The 22,939-nt window shown below is 36.2% G+C and overlaps 1 protein-coding gene across 2 annotated transcripts in view; it reads left to right on the top strand.

Annotated features, from left to right (window-relative positions):
* SSBP2 (single stranded DNA binding protein 2) overlaps window positions 1-22,939 on the top strand; it is a 424,376-nt gene that overhangs the window by 365,551 nt on the left and 35,886 nt on the right. The window contains exons 7-11 of one of the 2 annotated variants that reach the window (XM_036741120.1): window positions 2,656-2,722; window positions 4,108-4,178; window positions 9,846-9,913; window positions 16,933-16,981; window positions 22,681-22,716. In XM_036741120.1, the coding sequence (XP_036597015.1) occupies window positions 2,656-2,722; window positions 4,108-4,178; window positions 9,846-9,913; window positions 16,933-16,981; window positions 22,681-22,716 (291 nt within the window). Of the gene's footprint in view, window positions 1-2,655; window positions 2,723-4,107; window positions 4,179-9,821; window positions 9,914-16,932; window positions 16,982-22,680; window positions 22,717-22,939 lie in introns of both variants that reach the window. The other variant, XM_036741118.1, reaches the window with a different exon arrangement.

Genomic DNA, 22,939 nt, shown 5'->3' with positions numbered 1-22,939 from the left:
ATTAGCAAAGATGACAAAAAATGGGAATAGTCAGTTTTAGAGGGTTTGTGTGAGAAAACAGGCATACTAATAACATATTTGTTAACTGTGAATTAATTTGACCATTTTGGAAAGTAACCTGGAATTTTGCTAAAAAAAAATGTAGCTAAAAAGTTCATACCATTTTACCCGGAGATTCACTTTCTAGACAAACACCCCTAAGGAAGTGTAGGCTAGACAGAAAGGCCCAATAGATACCAACATATTTCTAGCAAAGTGAAAGCAAAAATTGGAAGCAAAGCAATGTCCATCAAATGACACTGTGTAACCAAATATGGATGCAATAGAATATTACTATATCATAAGAAATGGTGAGTATGAAGAAAGTATGGGGGCATAGGAAGAATTCTACAAGCCAATACAGAGTGAAGTTAGCAAAACCAGGAAAAGTTTACAGAATAACTATGGTAATGTAAATAGAAACAGCAGTAGAAATCAAATCTGAATGCTGTGCAAATTTAATGAACGAGCTTGGTACAAAGAAAGGAGATGTGACTGCATCTACCTCTCTTTGCAGAAGTGTAGGGCTATGGAGATGAGCAGAGCATATATGTTTGACTGGAATGGTTAGTTTTTCTAATCTGCCTCTTTCCTCTTTCTTTTATATTCTTTGTTATAAGTCAGTCAATAAACATTTATTAAGTGTCTTCTATACGTCAGGCATTGGGTTAAGCCCAGGGGAGATATAAAAAGAGGCAAAAGACAGTCCCTGCCCTCAAGGAATTCAGAGTCTAATCGGGGAAGACAACAAGCAAACAAATATGTACAATCTATATACAGGATAAACAGGAAATAATTAACAGAGGGAAGGCTCTAGAATTAAGACGGGTTGGGCAAGGCTTCCTCTAGAACAGGGCTGCAGAAAGTGCGCCCCTCCTCTCCCCCCCCCCAATGTTTACTACAGGCATGGAAAGTGACATAAGTGCTTTAACTAGAGCATTTGTGTGTATTTCAGTGCTTGTGGTGGACACAGGCAGGCCACACGGGGGCGCACGGCCTGTGCTTGGGATTTTAGTTTGAATTTGAAAGAAATCAGGGAGGTTGGTAGTCAGAGGAGAGTGTTCCAGACGTGGGGGATAGCCAGAGAGGATGCCCGGAGTCGAGATGGAGTGTCTTATTTGTGGAATCTCCAGGAGAAAAGTGTCACTGGATGGAAGAATACATGTCAGGGAGTAAGGTGTAAGAAGACTGGAGATGGGGCAGCCAAGTGGTGCAGTGAATAGATCACCGGCCCTGGAGTCAGGAGGGCCTGAGTTCAAATGTGGCCACAGAGACTTGACACTCTTACTAGATGTGTGACCTTGGGCAAATCACTTAACCCCAATTGCCTTGCCTTCCCCCCTCCAAAAAAAAAAAGAAGACTGGAGAGGCAGGAGGGGGCTAAGTTATGAAGGACTAAACAAAGTATTTGAAATCTCCTAGTATGAGGACATGAGTGAGGAGGAGAGAAAAATTGTGAGCCAGGTACTGAACTCAGTGAGGAAGGTATGGAAATGATCTTTATAAACAAACCAAGATTTGGATTGTGTCATACATGGGAATTGCATGAACCTCAAAGGAAGAGATGTTACTGAATCATAGAGGTCAGGAAAGAACCTGGAAGTGGCAATGGGGAGCAAAGAACATTCTAACTCCCTGCCTCTAACAGTGAAATGCCTCTCTGGGTGAGGGGAAAAGGGGTGGTTGTATTGGGCAACCAAAGGTATCAATAGGAAGAAAGTTGTAAAGGTAAGCTTGAGCTGAGATGATCTAATTTGAGAAGATTTGCGGGGATCATATGCTCTACAGAGTTGCCAGATTTTACTCTATATGGATAGTTGCACAAAGTTCATAGCTTCTTAGGCCATATCCCAGCTATAATGCTGCCTTGGTTATTATCCAAGCATGTTTTAGTCATTCACTTAATACTTATTAAGCACCTACTCTATGCAAAGTGATGGAGCAGGAGCTATGGAGAATACAAAGGAAAATATTACAAAGAGGTGTCACACTGACATCAACTAGGCTTTGCCTAGCTCTGTATCATTATAATACTTTTAGCCTTTTCTTTCCATACAGTTTCCCCAAATGCAATATTGTGGCAGTTTATTTAATGGGTTACCACAGCCAAAGAATTCACCACCAAGTAGCCAACAGACTTGGCTTGCTGAGCCTCTCCTACGTGTAGGCTGGTTCTCAGGAAGTGGACAAGGCTGTTGCTAAGACTTACTCAAAGTTTTTCCAGCCTGGAAGGACTTGCTTGACCTTGTGCTTGGTTAGAATGGTCTTTGAGAATCCAGGGTGTCCTCCAGATCACACTAAAGCATTTGTGTAGGATTTGTGGAGACCTATGTGAAAAAGGTAATTTTTTGAAAAAGTGTTCTTCTAAAGTCAGTGATTGCTTTCTCAGTTCTTTAAGCCCAAAGAGTCTTTGACTCACTGAATAAAGTCATGAAATAATCTTCTTTTGATCAGTAATAGACACTGAATGGTCTTATATGCATGTGAGGGTTTTTCTCATATTGAGAGATTGACATGATTGAGAAGGACCCTTGAGAAATACTAAAATTAATTTAAGTATTTAATATAACTTGTTGAATTCTATCATCATGCTTTGTTTCTCTTTAAATATATCAGGCACTTGGAGGTGTCCCAGGAAGTCAGCCATTACTGCCTAGTGGAATGGACCCAACACGACAACAAGGTTAGTTCTTTAAAATATATGACTATGATATTGATGCTAAGAATCTCAATGGAAATACTTTACTTTCCCAAGTAAATTTCCTTTCTGTAAGTTTCACCAGCTGGTAACATTGCACTTGTGCAAGTAATTTACTCAACTGCAGCGTACTAGAAATCTGTCAGGAAACCTGGATTTTCATTGCAGGCATGTCATTAACTTTGTAGCCTTGGAGAGGCCACTTCATCTCTCCAGGTCTTGGTTTTCTGGGGCATTTGGGTCAGAAAAATCCTTTCATTTCTGACATTCTGTAAGTGGTATCTTATGATTTGCATTTATGGACTCAGTGTAGTTAAATGGAGGACAGGGGCAGCTAGGTGGCACAGTGGATAGAATTCCAGGCCTGGAGTCAGGAAGACTCCTCTTCCTGAATTCAAATCTGGTCTCAGGCACTTACTAGCCTGTTTGACTCAGTTTCCTCATCTGTAAAATGAACTGGAGACAGAAATGGCAAATCACTCCAGTATCTCTTCCAAGAAAACTTCAAATGGGGTCGTGAAGAGTCAGACACGACTGAAAAGACTGAACGACAACAAAATAATAAAATAGATCATTGGAGTCATCAGGAGACTTGCGTTCTGGGTCCTTGCTCAGCCAGTTACAAGCCATGTGACTTTAGGCAAGTCTTCTTCCTCTGTAAGATGGGGACAATAATCAGCTGTGCCTACTTCAAAGGATTGTTGAGAAGGTTCAGTAGATAATATATGTGAAATCACAACAATGTGGCTAGCACCTGTTGTAGGTGGGGTAAGACCCAACAAGACCAGCCACAAGAACTGCCAGCACAGGTTCTTTGATCTGCTTTTCTAAGGAAAGCAACTTTAAGGGCTTAACAATCTCACTTTAATTAAATACACATATATTATTCACTTAGTCCAGGAGGAAAAAGCCAACACCCTCAACTTCAGAGCAAATACAAACAGAAATTACAAACATATATTATATAAACAGAGCAAATAACACAAACCAGTCTATCTATAGCAATACAGTTACCAGAGAAGCATCAACACCTGGGTTTTTCCAAAGCTGAGGTGCTCTTCACAATGGCTGCCCAGAGTTTCCACACCAATACTCTTCCAATGAGTGAGCCCCAGACAAAATGTTAACCTCTGAGTTTATATGCCCTTCTTAGGTCCTGAAGGCTTCATACCTAATCAGCAAAAGGGTGGGCCTGGGACTTTGCACCTAGTAAGACTTAATCAAAGGCATTTGATTACTTTAGCATTCTAAAAGAGAAAACAGTTAAAAAAAAAAGTCCCACCTTAATTACCAATATAGTTATATAAACTGTTGACTCTGCTTTGGCATTTGTGCACATTGAAATCTTACATTTTCATGTCTTTTTTCAGGTCATCCAAATATGGGCGGACCAATGCAGAGAATGACCCCTCCAAGAGGAATGGTTCCCTTAGGGCCACAGGTATTTGGCATGAATGTTTGTGTGTGGCGGTTGACATTGGTAAACCATAAGCATGGCCAAGAGCCTTTTTATGATGCAGTAGCTGTAGAATAGGACTAAGGATGATGTTATATCCATAATACTTATTTCTTTTTTCTGCCTAAGTAATAACTTTATTATAAATTCATGTGCTGAAATGCACAAATATTTTCAGCAATAATATACAAAATGTATCTGAATAATATCAGCTGATTAAAAAAAAAGAGTCTGGCCAGTTTGATGCAAATGTTTACACATATATTATGAATTTTCTAAATCACATCCACCCCAATACTGGTCTTTAAATCATTGTAACGATGTGTTTATTTCCAAAACAGGACTCATACATAATACTTATTTCACACTGGCTAACCATATTATATCTGGCTTTTAACATGACAAATGCCTGATATAATGTTGTTTCTGGGGATGTGATTTTATCTGTGTAAATCCCAATCTGTGTAATAAATCGTGTCTTAACAGCTTTCCACTTTATTTGTATAGTGCCTTTTCCTCTTTAGAGGAAATGTATTTAGAAGTATAATTCGGTAATTGATTGGTATCAATGCCTTTCTGTTAGATATACTGGAAAAAAGGTTGTGATATCCTAAATAAAAATCAAGGTGTTGATAATGTTAAATAGCAAAACATTAGGAAAAATCATGTGAGCTTTATATTCACAATTTTCTAGTGTACACCAGAGGGCCATTGAGAAGTCATCTTTGAAGTATGTTCTCTTGTGCAGATCTAATACTATTCGATATATGTCAGCTGTACTTAACCAGAAGCAAGAGATTATACACTAGAATTGAGACTTCTCTATCCAGCAGTGGCATTTTGTCCCAGGAGGTCAAATTTGTTTTAGATAGTTTCTTTACATTTTCCCTTACATTTGCAAAAAAATAAAGTGCCTGAAGTGGAAATTAATTTCTAAAGAGTGAATCAAAATAACAGAGATGAGAGTTGTATAAACCTGTAGAGGGAGGCTCTCACATCATTAACAGTAGTCAGTGAATTTCTTTCCCTGTCATCTTCATGAAAGCAACTAATAGTTTTGCTCTTTTGGAATGTGTTTGAAGGCAGTTTGGATATGTAATAGGAGCATTGGGCTGGTTTGTTATTTTTCAAGTACCTGACAGGATTTCAAATTAATTTTATTCTCATGGCTCATTTGATTGACTGTTCTGGTCATATTAACTTATGCTAAAGATAAACTATTTAGGTTTTCCACCTTGCTGCTTTGTGAGTTGATGTCATTTCATTCTTTGTCCTTATATCCCCAGTGCCTGTAACATAATAGGCACTTAATAAATGTTTACTGATTGTTCATATGAGAATTAAATTATTTCCACTAAAGTTCTAAATAATCACTAAAATTGGTAACCCCATCCTTTCAAAACTTTCACATTTTTCTAAGATTAGTTAAAATCAGTTTCCCCCAAGATACCCAAATTTAAATGGAACTGCTCATTCTGGACCCAAAATATTCCTAGGTATCCTTTAAGCATCTTCAGTTAAGTTCTTTAATTCTTTCTGTTCCCAAGTTCATAATAATGAATTAAGTTTATTAAATTGTGTCCAAGTAGTCTGAGAGTTTGAACCAAAGGGTTCAAAGTGTTAGATATTATGAACATATGTAAAATGACTTTATAGAATCATATAGGTTTCATATAGCTAAACTTGTATGTTTTAAAACTTACCTTTTCAGAGTACTTACATGAAATAAAATCTTACATTATACAAATGCAAGCTCCAAACTCTATTATCTGAACCAGGCCAATTTTCATGGTAATTAGGCCCAATCAGTTGATAGATAAGTATTTATTAAGTGCTTACAATGTGCCAGGCATTGTACTAAGTGCTAGGAATACAAAGAAAAAAGATAAAACAATCCTTGCCCTCAAGAAGCTTACATTGAATTAGGGTAAACATGTATACATAACATGTATAGACATACATATATACATACTTGTGTGTACTCATGACATATAGTATATATATGTATGTGTGTATATGCACGTTTTATACACACACACACACACACACACACACACACACACACACACAGAATATGCAGAATAAATACAGTGTAATTAAAGAGAAGAGCCACTAGCAACTGGAGAGATCTTGAAAGTCTTATCATCTCATCAGAGAAAACAGCAGCTGGTCGGGTTACCAAATAAGAAAAGAGAAGGGCTAAGATAGATCCTTGAGGTACAACCACAGGTAGGAAGCATGACATGAATAATAAACTATCCAAGAATAGTATAAGAAGGAATTGTCACACATTTAGAAGGAGAACCAAGAAGTAGCAATGTCAAAAAAAAATCCAAAGAGGAGAATATGTTGAGGGGGTAAGTGGTCAGCTAGGTGTCGAGTTGCCAGATATTGAAAAGGAGGAGGATTGAGAAAAGGCTATCAAATTTAGCAATTAACAGTAAAATAATTGGTGACTTTGGAGAGAGTAATTTCAGCTGAGTTGATGAGTTTGGAGAGAAGTGAGACAACAAATGTAAGAGCTTTTTTAAGAGTTAGCTGAGAAAGGGAGAAGTAATTAAGAATCTAGCTTCAGGAATTGGTTGGATCAATTGAGTTTTTGTTTTGTTTTGTCTGGCTTTATTTTAGAATTGGGAAGATTTGGGCAAGTTTATAGGTAGCAGTGAAGGAGCCCAGAGATAGGGAGACTGGAGAAAAGAAGGAATAATTAAAAGGGACAGTTTGTTAGAGAAAACAAGAGATGGTAGGATCACATAGAAAAGTTGGCTTTAGGAAGGGGATTGGTCTCCTCTTCATCAAAGACTGGAGTAAAGGAGGGGAGAATAGGGAATGATGTCAAGTAACTTTAAGATAAAGAGAAGAGTGGGAGATACATGGGTCTTAGTGAATGGTCTCTGTTTTCTCAATAAAGTATGAGGTGAGACCCTCCCAAAAGTGGGAAAGGAAGAAATTATGTGGTAGGCTTGAACAGAGAAGAGGTTTGGACTAGTCTTTGTGGGAGTAGGATACAAAATGAATTAGGAAGGAGTAAAATAAATTGCTTTGTTATGATGAGGGTTCTGTTGAAATTAGATAATATAGATTTGAAGCCAGTCAAGGTTTGTTTTACTTAAATTTCTTTTCAACTAAAGATCTTGTATAGGTCATTAAGAATTTTTAACTTTTTCTGTTATTTCTATACCATGATCCAGTTTATTTGAACCAGATTTTCAATTTTTATTTCTGCTTCTCTACCGTTTTGCTACCTTTTTTCCTTTAAGAATCATTAAAATATGTGAGAAGTTCAGTTAGTAAGAGCAATTTGCTAACTAACTAGTGTGTATTGTGCCAAATACGTAATTGTTCTAGCAGTGTATTTCATTGGTTAAATGTGTTTTTCATTCTCAAATAACAGAATCAAAGAGGTTACCTCTGGACAAATTAGCAGCTGAAATTTTTCTCCAGAAGGTTTTCTTAATGCATAGTAATTCGTGCCCAAATTTATTAAATGTATTTAATTTGCAACTGACCCTTCAGCTGTTTTCATTCCAAACACAATAGTACTCTACTAAGGAGAGTTGTTGTTGTTTGTTGTTTTAACAAATTTTGTATTGGAGGAATTATGCTAACATCGTTCAGAATGTGCTGACCTGAGATGTCAAAGCACTTAGACTTCATTTGAAAATGTAGTAATAGTAAGCAGGCTGGTCACTTTGGTTATACTCTAAGTTACACAGTTGTATATTTATCTGGCTTAGGTTGTAAATAAATTAAATTAATAAAGTTTAGAAAATACTCATTTCAGGTAAATTTTATTTGTGAGCAATGGCTATCAAAATCATAACAGACAGGAATTCATTCTTTGAAATTATTCTTGCTTGTGGCAGAGCAGCATCCTTACTCTTCATTTTCATATACGGTATTATGGATTTACATGAAAAATCAGACAGTTTTTCAAATTTAGGCTACACAGAGACAAAGGAAATTGCTTGTATGAGTCATCTATATTTAAATGAAAGAAGAAACTATCCTTTTGTTTATGCCATATTAAGAAAAAACAAGAGCTATTCTTGGCTCAGGTAAAATAATTTGAAGTGAGGGGATTCTAATGAGAATTTATGTTTAAATTTCTTCATTACACCCTATATACTTTAAACTTTGTCAACAGTAACATCATAGCCAAAAATTTGCTTGGAGGAAACCAAATAGAGGCTTCTTATGTAAAATACCATGTTGACTATGATCTTTGAAAACAGTGCAATATTGAATATTTGTTCTTAAGCTTATGTGTTCTAAGGTTGAGAGTCATGTGGTAGAGGAAAGAATTTGCAAGTATAGGAGCATTTTGGAACCTTAAAAATGGAAGAAAATTATATCTTTTAATCAGTGTAGGTTCCTCTAGAAGTCCCAGTAAGATGCCCATAAGTTATGAGATTTAGAATATATAGTGTTTGTGCTGATTATATAGTTGACACACGATAGTTCAGTGCAATTCATATCAAAATAAAGCATCTACTGTGTGCAGAATGCTGTATTCGAAACTGGGGGTGTGGGCATACAAAGATTAAATATTTGCATGTTGCATGAATGAGCAAACATTCCGTTTGACTTCATGTCCAAATTACCAAAAGATTTATCTTCCCGTGTTCCCTACTTCAGTTATTGGTCTACATGTTGTATTCCTTTGTATGTCCCTAATTAGGGTACTTTCTCAATTTAAAAAAAAAATCTTTCTCTTTGCAATTTACACCAAGATTATTTCTCTTTTTATCTTGACTCACTTTTGGTGCAACAAGGATTCCATATTAACCTAGTGTTCCTATAATCAGTGGTAACATTAACCTAACAATGAAATTAAAAAAATACTAGTTAGAAAAAGATCAGTTTGAGAACGAGGAAGAGATTTGTTGTTTTATATTGTTACTGCTGGCAAACTAGTATATTGACACAGGGTTTTGGCTTCTGATGCATTAGAAAGAACATTGTAACAATTAAATGAGTGAACTTCCTATTATAATTGCAAGTTTTAAGGCAGCTCAGTGACCATAAGTATCAAGGTCTTATAAAAGAGACTTTTGCACTGGCAGACTTTAAACCAGGTGAATTCTAATGTTCTTTCCAACTCTAAAACCGTTTAATTCCAAGTTAGCTTTAACCATTATGCCTAAGAAGTTACATGTGCATATATGTATAAATTAGTGCTTTTATGAATGTGCATGATTTAGTTTTGTTTTTTTAGGTTACTATGGAATTTATAATTTAACCCTGGAATTTTAATTGTGATCATTGAATATTTCAAATTGATTTTCTTGCATTGAACTTTGCCTATATTGTTGTGCCAAGATAAGAAATCTGTAATTTATAAGAAATCCCTCCACTTAAAAAGTACAGCGTTATGCACACAGTAGGTGATTAATAAATGTGTATTGAATGTTATGATTATAAACATTTCTCAAATTCATTTAATATTCCTCAATAAGCCTACATTTTCATACATTTTTCATAAGCTAAAAATTAAAAAGTACAAGAATGGATTCCTCACTGAATTGCACAGGCCTTATCCAGTCAGCAATTGTGTAGGGAAGTCATTAACCTGCTCTCCTTTCTTTCCCCCCTCCTCTTTGGTTTTGTTTTTTTGTTTTGTGGTAGTCTGACCCTTGGTTATCATTGCAGAACTATGGAGGTGCAATGAGGCCCCCTCTGAATGCTTTAGGTGGCCCTGGAATGCCTGGAATGAACATGTAAGCAAATCTGTTACACTATTCTCTTTATTAGAATGATACTCATTTTAAAAACAAACAATAAGCTGTGGCTCAAACCAAGAGAGGGAATGTATGTATTATTTGGTTGAATATCGTAACAATATCGTCATTTTATTAATTTTTTTCCAAAAAATGCTCTGCATATTTTTTTCTTTTTTTCCTTTTACAACCTGTATAAAGAATGGGTATGCCATTTTCAGGGTCCTTTGATGCAAACTTTTGCTTGATATTTCTGTTAAATTTTAATGTTTTATTGCATGCCAATTAATCGGTATGCATGAGATGCCAAGAGAATGAGAGGAAGGTCTTCAGCATATTGGCTGGCTCTCCTGTGGCAGATATAAGAAAGTACATGGACAGGAGTCATAAAGAATGGGCAAATGTGTTACTGCAGGGAGTACCCACATTGATGAGTTCATAGATTCCTTACAGTACCAATTATGAAAAAATGAAGTCACAAAAAATAAAGATGTAAACAGCATCTTAATTCAAACCTGCAATAGTAAAGAACCTTATCTTTTTAAAATTTAATTTCTACACTTAGCCAATTAGCTGTTGGAAAAGACAAGACTTACCTCTGATTAAAAAGTAAGCTTTGATAAAGCCATTCTCATTAAAAAGTAAGCTTTGGTAAAGCCATCCTCATTTTCCACCCCTAAAGGAACTCTGATAAATGTTTGAATTCAGCCTGTCATAGAGCAAATGGCAGAGATTTACTGCAAAGGCTGTTTTAGAGAACTGAATAGTTATTTTCATTTGCCATTGTACTGAAATGTATTAAGAAAGTTCACATTTCAAAATTGTCCAATTTACCCTACAAGTTCCATTTGCCCCGGGTTAGGTATTATAAAAGTCACTGGTAATCTGGAGAATCCGTTAATGAATTGCAGATATGTGGTCTAAAGATGGATGATCCAAAGTAATAGAGATACTTTATATAATACTGAACATTTTTTGGATCCAACTATATCTAGTCTACCTACCTATTAACATTTTGCTGGCACTGAAAAACATGCTAGTGATCATGAAAAACATGCTAATGATCAATAATTTTGGTGACAAGTTGAACCAAAAAAAATTGTCAAGGGCATGGGCCATATGTGATTTCATTGGTGTAAGTAACTTCCAGTTTGGGAAATGCCCTCTACTGAAACAGATTGACAACCATTTGGCTATTTACACTGGGAGGTCCAATGACTTACTATCAGATCACATAGCCAGTATGTTAGCTTAACTCGGGCAGTAGTTTCCCAAATATATACTTCTTTTCTAGAATTACTACTTTAATAACATCAGAATTAAAGGTAAGTAATTTATTTTAAAAAGGTAAAAAAATTAAAGATAGTAACTGAACTGCACCATTAGTATGGAGTATAACTAATTTTTTTCGGGGGGGTAAGGTTTATAGATTAACTTTGATAATCATTTTAAAGTCATTAATATATGCCTAATTTCTTCTAATCATATTCACATTACAATTATTTGTATATTAGGCAAACCAGTTTTAGAGTATGAAAAGGTATTATTCCATATGATCATTTATGGCCTTAAAATGCTCCTTGAATCTCTGAAACTGAAATGACTATCTTTGTTCTCCTGTGCTTGCATGTATGAATAATTAATAACCCATATCCAAGTCATATTTTCTACTATGGAGTCTAAAAATATGTGTGAAAAATTTATCGTAAAGCATCTTTAATCGTTAGATATATACTTTGGTCATAGCTGATCATTAAAGATAATTTATGTTTATGTATAGAGATCCAGAATATGGATCCAAATATATTACAATTTTTCCATTATATCACGCTTAGCAGTTTGTATGATGCTTATATCTAAGAGTCATTTTCTCCATATTTTGTTGATTATGTATTATGCTACCTTCGGTATTATATCCTAGTTAATTTTCATTTCCTTAGAAGTTACAGTTATAGAGAAGAAAATACAAGAATTTGTGCAATCATATTTTTTTTAAATTTCCAGGTAAAGGGAAACAATCCTAATATATCTGAAGATAAAATAATTGAGTTAATTTTAAAAGTATTTTTTTATATTTTATAAGTCCTATACATTTATGGCTCTCTGTGTTATTTTCTTAGAATAAGATGAATTTTAGTTAAGATAAGAAATGTCTATTTCTGTGAGAATCTCCTGTCTGAAACAGAAGGGGAAAAGGATTGCAGAGGTCCAAGTTCTTGTTTCTTTGTTAAAGACAGTTGCTTTGATATTAATGATATGCTCTAACTCATTGAGGGCCAGCCGTGTTTTATAAAAATCTGACTTCTTTCAATTTCAGTTTTTATTATGAAATTGCATAGCTTAAATTTCATGGCTGCACTATATTTACATAGAAACTTCCTCTCTATGACATGCCTTATGTCATGGGTTATAATATTCATTCTTTATAATGTGGCTGATATTAAAAGGGGGGACAGAAAAGGGGGAGACACAATCACAGAATTTTAGAATCTCATCTAATAATAATTGCCATTCAATACCATTGCTCTCCTTCTTGCTTACCTCTTCCCACCCAGCCAAAAATGCTGTGAAGGTTAAAGTGGATTCCAAGTGTTCTAAGTACTTGGAAGAAAATTTACCATATAAATATGAATTATTATTAATACTTCTCTTAAAATATTAAAATGCAATTTAATGGAAAACTCATTGGGATCATAAGAATAAATGAGTGTTTATAGAACATTTGAAAGTCACAAAACAAGTATATTATTTTCATGCTACTTTAATAATTCTTGTTTAAGCTTGACACAAAATATACAAAATTATGATAAGGATAGCTGTGTAATATATTCTATTGCTTTTATTATGATTTTTTTAAATGATAAATTCAACACTTTGTTCCAATCAAGGCTTTGTGCAGGATTTTTGTATAAATTAGAGCCTAGAAACATTGCCATCTCTGGTTAACAGGACTATCAGTCAGCATCAGGCCAGTCACCAGTTTAACTCATTTTTATGCCTCTAGCGATTTACTCTGACTGACAGTTCAGCCACCCAAAGACAGAGGATGTTTTAACTGAAAAGAAGCTCCAGTCATCTTCAGATGAAAAGAAAGTATCCCAGGCATTAGTCCAAGCATATAATGTACCACATTCTATTTAAGAAATACCAGAGTAATAGCTAACACTAGCAAATCCTCACTCTAATCCTTAGTCTCTTCTTTGACAGATGAGGTAAGTATCCAATAGGAAATGGGCAGAATTTCAAGCTGAGGTCTAGGCTTCCCCAAATGGGACATTGCTTCACTAAATGTATGAGTCTGTTTGTGGCCCTTTGCCTATGAACTTACTGTATCATTTGGCCCCCAATTGCTTCTTTACTCCATTTTATTTATCTACATGAAACACAACTGAAGAGCAGATAGTTTGTATAGAATCACTTGTTTTACTGCCTAAATGATTCATTGATAGAGGATCACCACATACATCAGCTTACATTATAGACTTTATGATGTCAGTAAGCCCTGAAATCCTATCTCTGAAAACAGGTTTTTTAGAAACTTAACATTAGGACAGAGGTTTTTAAAGGACAGATTATCAGACAAGAATTTTTTTTGTTGTTTTTGACTGACAGTAGCTGATTCTCAGATGCAGGGGGAAGTATATCAGTAGAAGATGCATATATCAAAGACATTAAAGAATTACCCACCAACTCCTCAGGGCACCCCTAAAACTCATGAGAGGGAGGTATGGCCTTGATCTACAACTCAAGATTCACCTGTGGAAGTTAAAATAAGAATCCTCATAGCTCATATAGGTCACATAAGTGACACTCTTACAGAGTTGCCTGGAAAATTTAAATGACTTGTGTAGGATCATGTTGCCATGTGTTTTTAAGGCAAGACCTTCTCGACTCCAGAGTTAATTCTCTGTCTTCTATGCCACCATGCCTCTCAAATGTATACCTGTGCTATTTTTATTTTGTGTGTGTGTGTGTGTGTGTGTGTGTGTGTGTGTGTGTGTGTGTGTGTAGAAAACATGGGGAGATAACTATATTTAGCTATAGTTGTTCTTATTATATTATTATTTCAGGTCAGAGTGACAGAGTTATCACTTTGTGAATAGCTGCAACCAAAGAATTTTACACTGTTTTGGCTTATTACTAATGATCAGCTTAATTCTTTCAGAAATAATTCTACATTGGAGAGATGGCTAGCAAGATGATGGAGATCTGAACGATCATGACTAAGCACAATTTTGTTACCTTATAAGTAAAAGAACAGCAAAAAGAGGGTGGGGAATGCTCACAGAAAATAATATTCTCATGGAAGAAGAAAAAGAAGAACCAAAAAAGCCTCAATGCATTGACTAAACATTATAAGGCAAGAGTAAAGGAGGAGAGAACATTGGAAGGAAAGAAAAAAAGAACAGTATATCTAGAAGGGAAACTGGATCTCACACAAAAATCTTCTGAATGGTAATGAGTTCAACAACAGAAATACAGAGCTACCTGGCATCTATAAACATAGAATTAAAATCAGTGAAGGAAGAAATCAAGTCAACTAGATACATATTAGACTCAACAGTTTAGACCAGGGGTGGGGATCTTCACAATGAAGTTTGGATTCAGTCAAGGGGTCGCATTCGAGGACCTAGAGGGCCACATGTAACCTTGAGGCCTTAGGTTCCCCACCCCTTGTTTGGATCATTCACTGGAAAGTGTTGATTAAATGGTAGAATCTCTGAAAAGTAGAATAGTCTCAATGTAAGAAGAGGTAGAACAAAAACTAAACAAAATTTTTAAAGAGCTTAACTGAGAATGTCTACATTCTTCAGTATGAATAGAGGATAGAGGATATAACCAAGTGACACCACCTGAGAATTATTGGTCAGCAGGAAGCATTTTTTAAAAAGTTCTGAATACCATATTTTAGAAAATCACACCAAACAATTTCCCAGAAATATTGAAAACAGAGGACAAAATGAAGCTCGATGAAACACGCTGGACTTTGACAGAGATGGTCCTCAAGTTGAACTCACCCAGAAATTCAGTTGCTGGACTCCAGAGCTTCAACAATAAAATGAAGATTTTTATAAACATCCAGGTCATAGGGGTGGGGAAGCTGCAGCCTTGAGGCCACATGTGGCCTTCTAGGTCCTCAAGTGTAGCCCTTTGACTGAATCCAAATCTCCCAGAACAAGTCCCCTTAATAAAAGGATTTGTTCTATGAAGTTTGGATTCAGTCAAGGGGCCGCACATGAGGACCTAGAGGGCCACATGTGGCCTCAAGGCTGCAGATTCTTCACCACTGATCCAGGAAGAAATACATAGCATATCAAAAAGTATGAATTTGAATCACACAGGAATTCTCATTCAGGATGAGAAATCAAAGACGAACCTGGAATATAATTTATAAGTCCATCAAAGAGTTCTTGGAAGTTTGAGGCAGATGGGTAGGATTTTAGGTCAGAGTCACCTGACTAGGCTTTGAGGACATGTGCTCGAAGTTGAGAGTTAAAGGAGAACAGCAAGGACTTTTCTAAACCCATCAGACTAGGAGATGATCGTGATCAGCTCCAAATAAGGGACAGATAAAAGAAAAGGATTCATCCTGGCTAGGAGACTTTCTGACAGCTTTTTCTCTTTTCTTGGTCAGCTGATAGCATCAAAAGCTCAGTGTTAGTGCTACGTGTTAAAAATCATCAGCTTGTTCTTATTGGAGAGAGGCTTTGTAGAAGCCGTAGGAGCAGAGGGCCTAGGAGATAACCCTGAAGAGGTAAAGCCTACCGGATGACAGCAGAAAGCAACTTGTTAACAATGATGCCCACACAGATGGCCAACAGACACAAGTAGACACTGAGCAAAGAGATACAAAGCCCAGCATAAGCCATGGGAAGTCCTGCGGAGATGTGCTGACCACCCACAGAAAGCAGAAACATGACACCCAGCAGACATCCACAGAAAGTCAGACAGTTGCATGACCAGAGCCCCCGAGCCCCTGCAGCATCAGAGACACTGCTTGCCCTGGCCACACAGCTTCCTCACCGGGTGCCCTCCGGGCATGTGCCCTGGCTACATGGGGGTATTGTGGGAACCTCTTCATACCTGTTCCCAAAACAGGGGCAGCTAGGTGGCACAGTGAGTAGGGCACCGGCCCTGGAGTCAGGACCTGAGTTCAAATCCAGCCTTAGACATTTGACACACTAGCTGTGTGACCTTGGGCAAGCCACTTAACCCCAATTGCCCTGCCTTCCCCCCTCCAAAAATTAAATTAAAAACCCAAAACATTCTTTTCTTTTGAACCAGTAATCCCATGATTAGTTTCATACTCTAAGGTGGTTATGCACAAGAAAAAAAGACTTATCTGTACAAAAAAAAATTCAAAGTAGCACTGTTTGTAATAGCAAAAGGCTGGGAATGATCTGTGTGTACAATTAAATGGGGAAAAGTTAATAAATTGTGTTATGTAAATGGAATATTATTATTTTACTGTATGGTATAATAAATATAAACAATTCAAGAAATGTAGGAAGACATATAAAGTGATACAAGTAAAGAATGCAGGAACAGAAGAACAATATTCAAACCTACAGCAACTATTATAAATAAAGGTGACATTGAACAGCAACAAATCTCAGGTTAAATACAGTGTTGCATGTTGTTACTACCCTATTAAAGTTAGAGCCTGCAGCCTTTCTTTCTTTTAACAAATGGTAAATAATACAAGTGTACAGCTGCGTTTTAGTCGTTTATCTGTATTATTCGGCCTAACTATTTATAGAGATTATATTTTGGTTTTTGTCTGTTTTGTTTCAAAATATTAAAATACTAAATGATAGAATACGTTTGTAATAAAGTAATTTGTTTTGTTTCAAAAAGAGACATAGGAAAAGGTTATTTCTTTGTTGGAAAAGGACTACTTTAGTAAAGTTTTGGTGGAATTATTGGGATTTTGTTATTTAATATATTTACGTGTTGTCAGTTGGTCAGAAGCTAAAACTAGTTTGAGTTAAACATTTGTTTATTATCTTATTTTATAGGGGTCCAGGTGGTGGTAGACCTTGGCCAAATCCAACAAATGCCAATTCAGTGAGTACATTTGTGGGACTGGATATTGTTATAGCTTGTGAAATTAATTCTTTATCATAGCATTGGACCTCTTATTTAGAATAGCATATTCAATAGCTTAGCAAAACATTGTGCTTTTGAAGGCCCTTGAATTGTTTTGTTGTTCAGTCGTTTTCAGTTGTGTCTGATTCTTTGTGACCCCATTTGGGGTTTTCTTGGCAAAGCCACTAGAATGGTTTGCCATTTCCTTCTTCAATTCATTTTATACATGAGGAAACTGAGGCAAACAAGATTAAGTGGCTTGCTCAGGGTCACCCTGTTAGTAAGTATCTAAGGTGGGATTTGAACTCAGGAAGATTAGTCTTCCCAACTCTAAGCCTGGTGTTCTATCCAGTGCACCACTTAGCTGTCCCTTTGAATCATTTACACTGACCAAAATGTGAATTGGGTAGGACCAAGGTCATATATATGTGTGCACACACACATATCATAAATTAGTAATTGATTCTAAAGAAAATGCATATACTTGAATTATGAAATTTATTGTGAGATTTTTTCCTACTTAGAGGAGTAATATGTGTATTCTTTGCAGATAAATACTTTTTATAAACATATTAATATTAATACTGCTATTTTATCCATTATGTTAACATAGCCCTTTAGTCAGTATGTCTAAGAAAAATGTATGAACTTCTAAAACTATAATAGTCACTAAATATTTCAGGTCAGACTTATCTTTAAAATTGGTAGACCACCTGTTTTTCCTTTTAAATTAGTATCCTAAGATATCTGTAACAGATATAATCTGTTACTCATCCATAATTTGCTTAGTGGCCTACAATGGTAAGAATTTGGCCAGTCTGATTTTTTCACTGCACTGTCTAATATGGTAGTGGATTCATTCAGCATGAAAATTAGACCACATTTAGTCCTTCTGAGCGTGTGGAGATTCTTCCTTTTTTTCTTTTCCTTAAATTTAGAGTCATAATTTGGGTGGTACCAGAGCAAATACGAAACTAACCTAGTATTTCATGTTGTTGTTAATTTTAATATGAAAAATAAAATAGGTAAAGCATTAGCTAACTTGATGTCAGAAAGAAAAAACAACCACAATTCATACATATATTTGTGTATGTGTGTATATATGTGTGTGTGTATGTATATATATGTATATATAAAATTTGGTACATTCACATACTAATTTCTCACTGCTGGGAATTCATTAAAGGACAATGACTATCCCATTAAATGGAAACACTTCAGACAAGAAATTTGGAATTTATGAAAGGGTTTTTTTCCCATGTCCTCTCTGAAACTTTACAAATAGTTGTACCTGACCTTGAAACTGGCTTCACTCATATATAAATGCAGATATGCTGGAAAGTTCTCAGGGGCAGGGGAAAGAGTCACAGGATAAACTTATAAGTTTATTCTGCATTATTATAAATTTTCTCCATCACTTCCTTAAGTTTATATAATCAACAGAATAGTAAATCAAGTCCTGATTTGTAGCATTTGCAGATTTCTAAGATGTAAATGCTCACATAGCAAATTTAACAATCATCTCTCAGGAGCCAGCATTAAAACATTCTAAACTTAAAAACAACCCCCTCAAAAACCGTTTTTCCTTATTTAAATTACTATGTATTCATATAAGTATAGTACCTTGCTTCCTCCACAACCGCAGTAAAATGTAAACCATCCTTAAAGGTAGGGATGGCTTAATTTTGCATTTTGTAATTCTGATGGTTTTTAAATAGTAAGAACTTAATAATGTTTGTTGATCTGAATTGAATCACTCAGTTCAACTCGTATATGTCATCTCTTCTCATTGCTATATATAACATTCCAGGTTCTTTTTAGTTTTTTTTTTCCTTGTACCTTAATGTTTATAAAGCACTTTCTATAAATTTCATTTAATCCTCACAGCAACTGTGGGAAGTGATACAGGCATATAATTCTAATACCCCACTTTACAGATGAGGAATTAGGCTCAGAGAGGATAAGGGTTTTGCCCATAATTTTACCACTGGTAAGTGGCAGAGAAGGAATACTGTGGTTTCTTCTGGTCCCCATTTGAGCAATATTTTCACTTCATCAGGAGCTAGCCACAAGTAGAATTTTTCTGACAGTCTTCTATAATAAAACAATAGAATTTTGGGTTATATACTATACTTCAGACTCTATGAACCAAAAAGTGTTTCCTATTCATACTGATATTCCCTACCTCCACCTCCCACACACAACACATAACATACAAATATGGATAAATATTTGTTGAGTGAATGAATGAACACCATATCCCTACCTCCAATGTTTGGTGTAGAAACTAGGCAATTTAAGTACTTAATTTTAAAAAAAAAAAACTGAATTAAGCTCCAAATAAGTTTAAAAGCCTGGAGGAAAAGCTTACTTGTAAACTAGTTTACAAATCCATAATTCCTCTTACAAAGTGATAACTACTCTACATGATGTACAAAACTTGGCAGCACATTCTGGCCACTGCATAATTAAATATACAAGCCTAGGACCCTAGGCTAAAGGGGAGTAAATGGTAAAATAAATTTTCCTCTTGATATAGCAGAATCCTCTATTTTAATGAAAACATCTTAAGCATCATATCACTAAGATATAAAAATTGAAATAAATGCAAGAAACTGAGGATGAATATATAAGACTGCCCTTGTCCTGGGGGTGGGAGGGGAAGGAAACAGTATCAGGAATACTAAAACTCAGAATGAGCTGAGATTGGTATTAAGAATACCCCCAAAAATGTAGAGGGTGCTTCTTAAAACTGGCTGCTTTTTAAAAATAATTGGTTAAGTAGATTTTAAGATGATAAGCATATCATAGCAGGTAAATAGGATTATAATATCAGAAAACAAAGAGATGGGCTTAATCCATATTTTGCTTCTGTTCAGCTTGGCATCATGCACCTCCTTGGAATCAGGAAGTCCTCCCTCCAACACATACTAGCTGTGTGACCCTGGGCAAGTCATTTAAGCTCTCTCTTCTCCAGTCAACTCTATTAGATTGTAAAATGGTATAGATTTGCATTAATAGAGGGATTTCCTCATTGGGAACTTCTTATACCAGTGAAATCACAGGTGTAGTTTTTAAAAAGTCACTCAAAAGAGTTTAGCTTTAGTGTTGTTGCTGTACAGTCATTTCAATCATGGCCAACTCTTCATGACCCTATTTGGGGTTTTCTTGGCAAAGATACTAGAGTGGTTTATCATTTTCTTCTCCAGCTCATTTGGCAGATGAGGAAACTGAGGCAAAGAGGGTTAAGTGACTTGCCCAGGGTCACACAGCTAGTAAGAGTCTGAGGCCAGATTTGAACTCAGAAGTTGAGTCTCCCTAACTCTAAGTCCAATGCTCTATCCACTGCTGCACCACCTAGCTACTCAGCTTTAGTAGCTTGACAGTAAAACCTAATAGGATAAAAAAAATAGACCTCGTAATCTGCATCCCCTAGAACTGGGCCATTACTACACATGTATCTTAGACAAACACTGGGGATATACAATGATTTGGGTCCTAGAGGAGGAGAAATGTGAACTTGTATTTATGAAGTTTTAAGGTGCTTTTGATGACCTCATCCTTATCTCTGAAAGAAAAGCCAATCTTGTATTTGACAATATTCTTGAATAGAGATTGTATCTCTGCCAGTCACAGAAAACTATAGTCTCCTTAAGAATTAAAAATGCACATGCACTGAAGAGCATGTGGTCTACTTCAGTCACTTGTAACCTGTTACTAGAGAGGGAGGGAGAATGAAAACAGTATCCAGAACACCAGCAGAAAGATGGATGACTAGAAAGGGAGAGTGACTGGTCATACGGCAAGAGGAGGGGATGGATACCTCAGGGATTCTTCCATTAGTGTGCATATAATGTCAAGTTAGCTAGAGGACACTAGTCCCTAGCCCTACAAAGGGTGGACCCTTTGTAGAGGCTTAATGGGAAAAGGGGGACAAGAATCCATGAGATAAGAAAGAATCAATAGGTGGTATGCTTCATTGCAGGAGGGAAGACCCACATCAAGCTGACCAAAGTATTAGTATTTTTTGATAAAAGGTTTATTTTAATAAATATGTTGTTGAGTCCTCATTTCTTAGTATTCAGCCATATACTAATAAGCATCATAATATTTTTGAATAGTCTTCTACAAAGGATCCTGATCAAGGTTCTTTTATGGAGAGGTCAAGATGATTTTGTTACTAGTGGTCAAGTTCTGGCAACTGAGCAGCATCCTTGATTTACTTGTTAGAAAATTTAGGATCCCAGATACAGAGAAGGAAAGGGCCAAATCCCACCCCATCATTTCATAGGTGAGGAAAGTAAAGGCACAAGGAGGTTAAATAATTTGAGAGGTTGCAGCTAGGTGCCTCAGTGGTTAGAGCACTGGGTCTGTAGTCAGAAGGACCTGAGTTCAAATCCAACTGGCAGATTCTTTCTAGCTGTGTGACCTTAGGTAAATCATTTAATCTGTTTGCCTCAGTTTCCTCAACTGTAAAATGGGGACAGTAATAGCACCTGCCTCCCAGGATTGCTGTGAGGATCAAATGAGATGATATTTGTAAAGTACTCAGCAGGCACTATAAAAATGCCACTTATTATCATGATTATCACCATCATTGTCATTGCCCAGAGTCACACAGGGAGTAAAGGTCAGAGGCAGAATATGATCCTCTGACTTAAAAACAACGCTCTCTCCCCTACACAACACTCAGTGGCTAGACAGTAAAGGGTATAGGTTGTTGTTGTTTGTCCTTTGTTCCTGAAGAGGACCATGACATCAGGAAGGTGATACCATGACTTACAAGTGGAATGGATTTAAGTGAGGACGGGCTGTGCAGAGTCACCAGCCTCACTCTCTCCTCCAGAGCCATCAGGGCGCCCAGTTTCCCAGTTCTCAGTTTTCCAAACAAATGACCAGGTGGGCTATTGTTGGCCAGTCAGTGAGAACCAGAGTGATTTGGGTTTAAGGCATGGTCCTTAAGAAAGAAATTTCTTATGTAACCTTAATCACAGAATGGTCATTGCCTTGGTCAAACTGAGACCTAGGAAAGAACTTAACTTAGAAAGACCAAGGTCTCCCACTGCATCCAGGGCCACCCGTGGTCTTCCTGATCTATGTCTGACCACTGGCCTCCCAGATGGCTCCAGAGGAGAAAGTGAGGCTGGTGACTTTGCGAAGGGTATAGGTTGATATCAGTGTCCAAGTACTGAATCAAAGTAGTTGTGTTCAGTAGGGTGTAATCTGCCTTTGTAAAATACCGGTTACCGCCTTTCATGTACACAATTGGGAAGATGACTGATTTCCAGAGTTCTGGTTACTGGTAAGTTTTCTTGTTTTTGTGTATATGAATATTGTTCGTCAATATGGGGGGGGAAGTTAACAGTAATATATAGTCAGGACATGAGAACCTTAAACTAGATCATTCCTTATCTGCACAACTTTGGTTGAATTTTCTTGACTAAGATCTGGCCTTTGTTTTTTAAAACCACAAAATGATAATGCAATTGTTCTTTGATTCTTTCACTACTTGAACTGTATTTATTGGCAGTACCTCTTTTTTTACTTTTTTTTCTTTTTTTACTCTTTTTAAATTTATCTTTAACTAAAAGTAAGAACACGAATTCACTTTGCTTCAGCCTTGATTCTTTGACATAAATCAAAAGAAAATAAATTGTTCTGTCCTTTTCGCCTTCTAGATACCATACTCCTCAGCATCTCCTGGGAATTATGTAGTAAGTACATTTGGGTTTGTTTGCTCATTAGAATTGATGTTACATTTTACTTAGGCAGAGAAATAGTTGTCCAGATGTTAAGACGAGCCCTTGTGTATTGGCTGAGAAGTGAACATCTGATTTATGTTTAGTTGCTTTGTCTGCCATCTACAATACATATGTTGACGTTCATTAGTAGAACAGTTATCAATCTGGTCAGAATTGCCCTGAGTGCTCTGCTTTA

This window comes from Trichosurus vulpecula, chromosome 1 (genome assembly GCF_011100635.1).
Source record: "Trichosurus vulpecula isolate mTriVul1 chromosome 1, mTriVul1.pri, whole genome shotgun sequence".
Classification (NCBI taxonomy): Eukaryota; Metazoa; Chordata; class Mammalia; order Diprotodontia; family Phalangeridae; genus Trichosurus; species Trichosurus vulpecula.
This window is presented reverse-complemented; position numbering and strand designations above follow the sequence as displayed.